The sequence below is a fragment of the Garra rufa genome, chromosome 10 (genome assembly GCF_049309525.1).
Source record: "Garra rufa chromosome 10, GarRuf1.0, whole genome shotgun sequence".
NCBI classification, from domain to species: Eukaryota; Metazoa; Chordata; class Actinopteri; order Cypriniformes; family Cyprinidae; genus Garra; species Garra rufa.
Genome location: NC_133370.1, coordinates 30,262,037 through 30,271,768, shown reverse-complemented (window position 1 = coordinate 30,271,768; position 9,732 = coordinate 30,262,037). Strand labels below are relative to the sequence as shown.

At 35.7% G+C, this 9,732-nt stretch overlaps 1 protein-coding gene across 1 annotated transcript; it reads left to right on the top strand.

Annotated features, from left to right (window-relative positions):
* Window positions 1-351: 351 nt before the first annotated feature.
* Window positions 352-6,470, top strand: prrx1a (paired related homeobox 1a). The gene is made up of 4 exons (XM_073849769.1): window positions 352-1,116; window positions 3,669-3,844; window positions 3,971-4,152; window positions 5,653-6,470. Exons 1-4 carry the CDS (start codon window positions 870-872, stop codon window positions 5,783-5,785), a joined length of 738 nt encoding a protein of 245 aa, XP_073705870.1. The 5' UTR covers window positions 352-869; the 3' UTR covers window positions 5,786-6,470.
* Window positions 6,471-9,732: the final 3,262 nt, after the last annotated feature.

The window sequence follows — 9,732 nt, the reverse complement described above, 5'->3', positions numbered from 1 at the left end:
TTTTTAAAATCTAGTTTAAAGAAAAATAAATCAAACAGAAAACACTTTTTGACACAGTTTACAATTGAAATAATCACATGACAACAAAATGTCTTCCTAAAGGTTGGTTACGCCATTCGTTGAATGTGACTACAAAAATACTAAAATTGATTTACTGCTTTTTTTTTTTTTTTTTTTGATAATAATAGCAAACTATAGCTATATAATTTTCATTAGACTATATTTTTTAATTTAAAGACCAAATTTGAATGAGGAAATTGCTCATTTCGACCCGTTAATTATAGAGTGGGATGTTAGGGGTGGAGAAAGAGATATGACTTCGTTAAAGGTTAGAAACGCGGACAAAAAACATTGCCACGTAATTAGGGCTTCTTGTATATCTATCATTCCTCCCCAGGGCTTCAAATGCTCGTGTATTTTGCTCTCAGGCTCCCCCCTCAGCGCCAGTGAGTGCCGTTTGAAGTACCGGAGAAAGAAGCTGAGAGAAGCTCGTCCGACCTCCTACTATTGGGCGTAAGTCGTTCATCTGTGCCATCAAACCTTTCTCGCCCGTTTACTCATTCCCTCACTCTCGGATCGAGAGGGGAAAGTCTCCGTTACAGACACTAAAAGGGAGTCATCGGGCAAAAGGCGAAGACTTTGGAGACTTTGGAGTTCTTGAATTGGAGTTTCGGTGATGCCCTTTTTCCATAAAGCTGCATGATTGTCAAGTAAAAGATTGGTAATTACGCTGTTTTGGATGACACCGAACTACGGATGAAGACATCAACATCGATCTGTTTGTCGAGCATAGAGTGATTGTTTATGGTCAAGACTTAACCCATGTTGGTTATAGGTAGAGGATATCTTGGGTTTCGTCAGTTTGCGTCATGACTTCCAGCTATGCTCATGTAATGGACAGACAAGCCACGCTACCTAACCGACTGGAGAGTCAGATCACCGCAAATCAGGATCATTTACAGGCTAAGAAGAACTTTTCCGTCAGCCACCTGTTGGATCTGGAAGAGGCGCGGGAGATGGTGGGAGCTCATGCGGAGGAGAGCGCAGGAGAGGCCGGCAGGAGTATGCTGGAATCTCCGGGACTGACCAGCGGCAGCGACACAACACAGCAGGAGAGTAAGTTCGTGAGCAAAACATGTTCCATAGACAACTAAAAACATCCATAGCATTTGAGTATCAGGATGATAGGCTAGTTAATGGTTTTTCCTAATTTAAAAGCTAAAAATTTCAACTTAAAAAGTCGTGCATGTAAAATAAATATATGAGTTAAACCAATAGTAAATGCAATTAAATTGCACATTCTAATAACCTTTCATTGGTAGGCCTGTACACACTCTACACAAACACATATAGTAATAGATGTGTTTAGCATCTTTCAGTGCAAAAAACTGTCACGTTAGAAGATTTGTGACAATGACAGACATCAGTAAAATGTAGCATACTGCAGAGAGCTGCGGCTATAAGAGCACACGATTGCGTTCTGCTTCATTTGCGCCATATGCGTTTAGTTAACAATTAAGATAATTAATTGTAGTGTGTAAAACTGTTGCTGAGTCATCCCGAACTGTACCTCAATTTGTTTAAACAATGCGTAAAATAATAGTACAGTAGGCTATAGCGAATGTAGTTTTCAGAGATATCAAGGTTTGTTAGAATAAATAAAAAAAAAAATTAACATTTAAAAAAAAATGATGTCGCAAACCTTTTTGACTGTAGGTCAGCAGGCTGTCATGCATCTAGACTTACAGTAGGCCTTTTTATATTAAAAAATATATTTCTTTTCTGTGAAGCCAACAAAACAAGTGATCTAGGATCTGCAAAATTCATAATAAGAAATAGGCCCTATAGATATTTTTTAATGTTCTAGAGCTATTTAAAAACGTAAAGACGTCGTCCAAGGTTGCAGTGAATTAATTAGGCTATTTTATGAATGAGTCAATAACATGATTATTAGCCCATTTCAAATAGTTAAAAAGATATAAATATCTGACCGCCTACGTTTTCAAGACTGAACGTATAATTTATTAGAATGAACTCTGTATATTGCCAGGCATCATATCCGCAATTTTCAATTTGAAACATTTACGAAAATGATTATAAACACGAGACTCTAGCGGAGGCCACCATTACAGTCTTGTTGATCGCTATGGCTACATGATAGGCTTTATTTTTTTGTACATACATGTTTTACATCTGTCTTTTTTAATCAAAACTGAATTAATTTATTAAAGGTAACTAAATAAACGTACATAAATAAATAAAAATATAAAAAAGGTAGGTTGGCGCATGTGTTCCGCACCTCGAAAAAATAAAATTAGGTCTAAAGCAAGACGATTTAAGGCTCCTGTGAGAGCATTTAGGCCTATGTACAAATTTGTATGATTATGAACGATTTACTCACCATTTTAGATGTGACCTCAGATGTATTATTTAAAGATTAATGACTTCTGAATAACCATAACTAAATATAAATCTCGTGAAGGCCTAAGCGCATAGTTAAAGTGAGATGATTTTCGTTGTTACTAAGCACACAGCTGTGAAATGTTCTGCTCTGTTCGGGGCTGTTCATGCTCTGGGCTCGACATTGATAACCTCTTCTTTCAACTTTGCTTTGAGTTTACGGCCTTGGAGGAATTGGGGCGAATCAATTCGTCACTGGGGTATTTTCTCCCTCTCTGGAAAGTTTTATGGAGCGATTTAAGAACTGATTGATGTTTCCAAGGAGGAGTGAGTGAGTCTGCAGCGATCCGCTTTTCCCCCGGACCAAAACAGGCCTAGACATTATAATTGGCATTTTATTACTAGAATTCGTCAGAATAGGTTTTTGAAGGAAAGAAAGAAAAAAGTAGATATATCAAAGATTATGCATAAATAATGTAAGTGGAAAACTGATAAATGTAGTTTTACTCGATAGTACATTTAGGCTGATGAGGAGCTAGTTCTACAAAATATTATTTCATAGTTTTATGTTCTGTTGTGTTTCTGTAGCCATAATATAATTTATATAAGATTATCATAAGGCAAGACTGGATGACATAAAATATTTCAGAATGCATCAGTTACTTAATTTGATAAAATTCTCTTATAACATAAATTATGTCACAAGGCCAAGATTTTTTTGGCATTGTTCATAAACAGCAGAGAAACGATAAGACAAAATCACATTTTTGAAAAGATGTAAAGAAATCATGAGGAAAAGTCATGAGTAAAAAATGTCTATAAAATAAAATATAACTTAATAAGGGTCTCGGGCTATATTGACCTCAAACAGAATATTATTATAGGCTGGGTCACCTAAAATGTGTGTTGAAAATGTATAGCACAGAAGAAAATGTTCATATTTTTAATAAATAAGGATCAGTTGTCTTGCTTACTCTTTAAGCTTTGATTGGGATATGGTTCTATGAAGGTTCATCACTTTTGACTGGAAAAATCCGTATTAACTCTCTGCAGCTGCTTTACATGAAGCCGGTTGTCCATAAAATGTTTATAAATTTAATATAATTCCATAAAAACTAGTTCATTAGTTAGACATAACCGTAACCCTATGAATGTAACGTCCACTTTTTGAGGTTGAAAGTCAATTTAATGAGTGCAGACCTACTAAAATGGAAGATTCATGTCATGCTTATATCTCTATGTGTGCATGCTTATGTGTTTCCCTCTAGATGAGCAACTCAACTCAGAGGAGAAGAAAAAGCGTAAACAGAGGCGGAATAGGACCACGTTCAACAGCAGCCAACTGCAGGCCTTAGAGAGAGTGTTTGAGAGGACGCACTACCCTGACGCTTTTGTCAGGGAGGACTTAGCACGCCGGGTCAACCTCACTGAAGCTCGAGTGCAGGTTAGTTATTTTTTGATGCAGCATTGGCATGTACCTGTATTTTAGCTTCTTGCTGTATTCTCATAGTAAGGCTGTTCTACATTGTGCTGGGATTCTACAAACTGAGCACCTTTCATGATTTTCTAGGTGTGGTTTCAAAATCGGCGGGCTAAGTTTCGGCGAAATGAACGGGCAATGCTGGCCAGTAAAAACGCCTCGTTGCTCAAGTCTTTCTCAGGAGAAGTAACAGCCGTAGAGCAGCCCATTGTCCCACGACCAGCTCCCAGACCCAATGACTACCTGTCCTGGGGCAGCTCACCATCGTACAGGTTAGGTGCCATCAAATTTTTATGGGTCTGCATGCATTACCATTACCAAAGCAAGTTATAAGAGTATTCTGGGTTATTTATATTATTTTTGACAATGAATAGCATCTGTGACATGAATATAATGTTGTCTTCCCGCATTTAACTAAAAATATAAATGAAAGGAATTTACTTGTGAATTAAGGTTTAAAATATTCTTCACATTTTACAGTATTTTACATTTTACATTAGTTAACATTTATTAATCTTACTTAATGGTAATTTCAGCATTTACTAATGCATTATTAAAATCACAAGTCCTGTTTGGATCTAACATGAACAAACAATGAACGACCGTATTTTAATTAACTAACATTAACAAAGATTAATAAATAGTGAAATAAATGTATTGTTCATTGTTCGTTCGTACATCAACAAACGACGCTATAGCACCATTGCAAAAATATAACCATTTTTAAACATTGAACATGTTAGTCTGAGTTACAAAAGTTATAAAAGTTAAGTTGTATACAATAATTGGTAACACTTTACAATAAAGTTTCATTTGTTAACAAGAATGAGCGATGAAAAATACTTCCAATGCATTAATTATTGTTAGTTAAGTTGATCATTTACTAACGCAGTATTAAAAGGTTATATGTTATATTATTTAATTGCCATGCTCTATTCACAACATGAACTAATGAACAGTTGAACAAATGTAAATAAAAATGAATAAATACTGTGATAAATGTATTGCTTATTGTTAGTTAATGCATTAGTGGATTTAACTAATGGGACCTTATTTTAAAATACTCTCCAAATATTTGCAATGTTAGATAAAAGCTAAGTATAGATATAAATCAACGTAACTCTCCATCAAAATATTTACTTGGAGCTAAATTGTGCAAACTCCACCTGCATAAATTCCAAAAGTAATATGTATCTATAAATTTGGTTGATTTAGACAGCTTTACAACTTGTGTAAAAAGCATTTTTGTAACTAAGGGTTATTAGTTAACTACATTAGTTTACATAAACTAATAATAAACAATACTTCTAAATAGCATTTATTAACCTTAGTTAATGTTAATTTCAGTATTTATTAATGCATTATTAAAATCACAAGTGTTTGGTAACATTAGTAAATGCACTGTGAACTAACATGAACAAACAATGAACGTTGTTGAAGATTAAAGATTAATAAGTAGTGTAATAAATGTATATTTCATTGTTTGTTCATGTTAGTTAATACATTAATGTTAACAAATAAAATCTTATAGTAAAATGTCACCCCATTTTTAGGGAAGATGCAAATTAAATTATATGAAATTATTTCAAATATTAAATGAATTATTAAAAAATATGAAATTATTTTCTTAAAATCACAAATGCTGTTTATACACATAAAGTTGTAAAAACCCAGAATAGTATTGCATTTTTGTCCCAAACATTGTACTCAATTACTCATTAATAATGAAAAGTGTGAAATCTCATTCTGACAACCTAACCCTTTCTTTTCAGCGCCATGGCATCTTATTCTCCATCGTGCGCTTCCAACAACGCAGCCCAGGGCATGAATATGGCCAACAGTATCGCCAACCTGAGACTGAAGGCCAAAGAATACAGCCTGAACCAGGTACCCACGGTCAACTGAAGCGGACAGCAGGGCTGTCAGAGACTCTGAGGCACATGTCAGAGAACAATCCCGATGTCCCGACAAAACCCGTCCCATAATACTGACAAAAAAATGTTGTTTTCTGTCCTGCCATATGTGTTTTGCTCCTGTCCGAAGCAAAGGAGAATTTCTTGAAGGTACAGAGCTTTCCTAAACCAATGATTTACATAAGACTGTCATGTTCTTGGCATGTGGGAAAATTCAGCACAAAATGGAAACTTTCTGTGTTCACACTCACTGTGGCAGCCTGAGTGTGGTCAATCCCGTTTGAAGACCGCGGCTCACTATAGATGGCTTTCTCGAGACTGTTGCCGGCCACAGGGATTTGATGACCTCTGTGGAATCCATATACTACAATCTTGTGGACATCTGGGAAGTTTTTAGGATTTCCCCTTGATTTCTCCTTGGAACTCATAAATATGCACTGAGGCCACAAATTGGGATTTGGATATTTTGATTATTTGGAACCGGGTGAAATTTGGCATCCCTGTTTCAGTTTCAAACATGCAGGGGTTATTTGTTCATTTTGCCGTATACAGAACTCTAGCCATGTATGCAAGTAATGAATTTGGAGCCTAGTTGATTTTACCCATTTATATTGTCTAAATATATCTAAACATGTAATATTCCTTTGCAATAAAGATGTCCAAGCAGTGTAACAGCATTACGTTTCAGGGTTAGAGTGTCCTCGAATGTCTTTACGGTCTGCCAGAGAACACCGTTTATGCTTTTTAGCACAACTGCTCCTATGCTCTGATTTGTTCTGTTGCTGGCAACAGTTCCAGATATCAGATATTAAATCCTATTACATTATGTACACATAGCCTTGGAGGAAATGTTTTAGAATAAAACTAGACGAAAAACGCACTCCCACTATTGGCCCGTTTAATTCACACCATTACGCAATGGAAGGCAGGTGAAATCGCTCAGAAACCCAAGCGCGAGAGCTAAACTTCTCAAAGTGTGTTTGTAGGCTCCCATAGATGGTTGTTACTCTTTCCTCCTCTCTGTGTGAACATTTACCTTTAAACTGTAAAATAACTCTTCGCCGGGACTCCTGGGGGCTTCGTGAGAAACAGTAGAAAGCTTTGCAGAAATTCCTGCGGCTCTTTTCCTCTCCACCCGTTTTCCACTCGGCTTTTCTAAGGTATACAAGGAAAAGAAAGGAAATGACAAAATGCAGCTAATCAAACTGGCCATTTACAATGAGATCCAAACACTTCTAGCGCTGTTGTTCTTCCCCTGCCAGCTATCGTTCCATTAAAGTGCCTGTGTATTTGCTTTGGATTTGAAAACGTTTTAAAGGTTGAGGCGAAAAATCAGCTCTGAAAAACAGGCTGTGCGTTTTACTACCTGACGACGGAGTCTTCGGTGTCGCGTGGTGAACTTTGATTCCTTTAAGCAGTCTTCAGGGCCGGCGCTGTTAAATTTTTGTTGAACAGGAATGTTTACTTTCAAAACAGTCTGTTTATGGCACAGGAAGCCATCGTTTGAGTTTAAGTGGCCGCGGGCTGTTTTTGAATGGCTGACACCGGCTTGTTTATGTACCTGATGGCTCCCTTGGTCTGCTGATTACATGTGACCTCGACTGACCTCAGAGACAGTCAATTGGAGGAAGGGGGTGAGCCGGTGAGTTGTTTTTCTTTTCATCTGTCTTTCAGCTCCGTTAAAAAAAAATCTGACGGCTGTCAACACTGTCATGTAACTCTTTAAATATGGCCCAACGTCATGTTAAATGATGTAAAATGAGATTCTCACACAGCATTGATGATGTTATTAGATGTTACTGCGCTGGGATACTTTTTGATGTGCTTAATTTTTTATTAAACATTTGTCATATCATTACCACATTTGTTGTCGGCTAATATTAGAGTTTTGTTTTTTAATCTTATTGGACAATATTATTGTGCATGGTCATTTTATACATTTAGTATACTTTTGCCGTCATCCAATAATCACTTCAAGTTATTCTACACTACTGTTTAACAGGGCCGGATTTAGCCAGCCCCAGTAGGGGGTGCATGTAGAATATTGGGGGGGGCGAGTGTGGGTGAGCTTCTCTAATTATCTATGCAAAGAAAACTATACTAACTATGCTGTCATCATATCAGTCCACCTATCCATATCTTCTCCTTTGATCCATTTGATTTGTCTTATAGGTTTTATGTTTGATGCCCTACCCTCTGCATTTACCCGGGCTTGGGCACAAATAGGACACTGGCTTGTGCCCTTTTGAGGCTGCCTATATGTTTTTTTTTTTGTTTTTTTTTTATTTTTACTTTTTAAATGTCTGTCTGTCTGTCTGTCTGTCTGTCTAGCTATCTATCCTTTCTTTTTTGTCTTTTACTTTATTTATATATTTTTTTATGTATTTTTTGTCGTTTTTATTTCTTAGTTCTGTACACAGCATGGCTTATAACAATCATTAAAGCATCAGTCGTCTGCTTTTCTGTGCAAAAAGACTAACAAATGCATCCATATCTAGGCCTGTGGTTATGCCCTTCTCCTGAGCCAGAATAACTAAATTTCTTTTTCTTTCATAGCAATAGTGCAGCGGAAGGGAGTAAGAACACAAGACAAAGTGGAGAAAGAGCTCTCGCATGATGCAGATGATATTCCAATCACAAACTGAGGAAAGGCATTCTTATGCCCGTGTAGATATTTGCAAACGGTGGAGAGGTCTACAAACTCTACATTGCCATCATCATCAGTCTTTTTAAATTCTTTTTCCAGTCTTTTTGCATTTCAGTTTTCACAGACACTAGTCCATATCGCGATTTGAATTAAGTGACAGACCAACTTTTGATTTATTAATCCAAAAATCGACGAATTCCGTGGTATTCCGCGCTATAGTAAAGTCGGTTTTTATGAATGGAGTCCGCGATCCTGTCCGTGTTTTCGCTGAGGAGACATTGTAAACGCGTGATCATGTAGAGACAGAAATGGCATGCCTTTGTGTAAATAAGATAAATAACATAAGGCAATTTAGTTTGTTTGTTTTATGAAATTCTGAATTTTGCATGCCTTTACGTTTGGGGGGGGCAGTCACAGCATTTAGGGGGGCATAGCCCCACCTTGCCCATGCCTATGTCCGGCCCGCTGTTTAAAATGTTTGGGGCCAGTAAGATTTTTTTTTTTTTTTAAGAAATTGATACCTTTATTCAGCAAGGACACAATAAATTGATCAAAAGTGACAGTAAAGTTTGAACTTTCTGAAAAAATGTGTCATGGTTTTCACCAAAAAAAAAATGATTAAACTGATTAATTAAGATTAATTAAGATAATTAAGTTTTTTTTTTAATTGTGGTAATATTTCTCAGTATTATTGTTGTAGCTGTTTTTGATTAAATAAATGCAGCCTTGATGAACAAAAGACAAAAAATCTAACAGACCTTAAACGTTCTTAGAGCCTTTTGTGTCTGAACTCTTCATATATAATAACAAATATATATGAAGAGTTTTTTACAAAAATGGATAACTCAATTTTCAAAAATCATGTTTTTTCATTGTGCATTCCAATTAATCTCAATCAAACTGCTGTTGGGTTAGTTTGATTAAGTAAAAAAAAAAAAAAAAAATACAGCTAACTAACACAATAAAAAACATGATTTTGAAAATTTTAAAAACCAGGGTTATCTGTTTTTGGAAATAAACTCTCCATATATATATATATATATATATATATATATATATATATATATATATATATATATGTGACCCTGGACCACAAAACCAGTCTTAAGTCGCTGGGGTATATTTGTAGCAATAGCCAAAAATACATTGTATGGGTCAAAATTATTGATTTTTCTTTTATGCCAAAAATCATTAGGAAATTGAGTAAAGATCATGTTCCATGAAGATTTTTTGCAAAATTCCTATTATAAATATATCAAAATGTAATTTTTGATTAGTTATATGCATTGTTA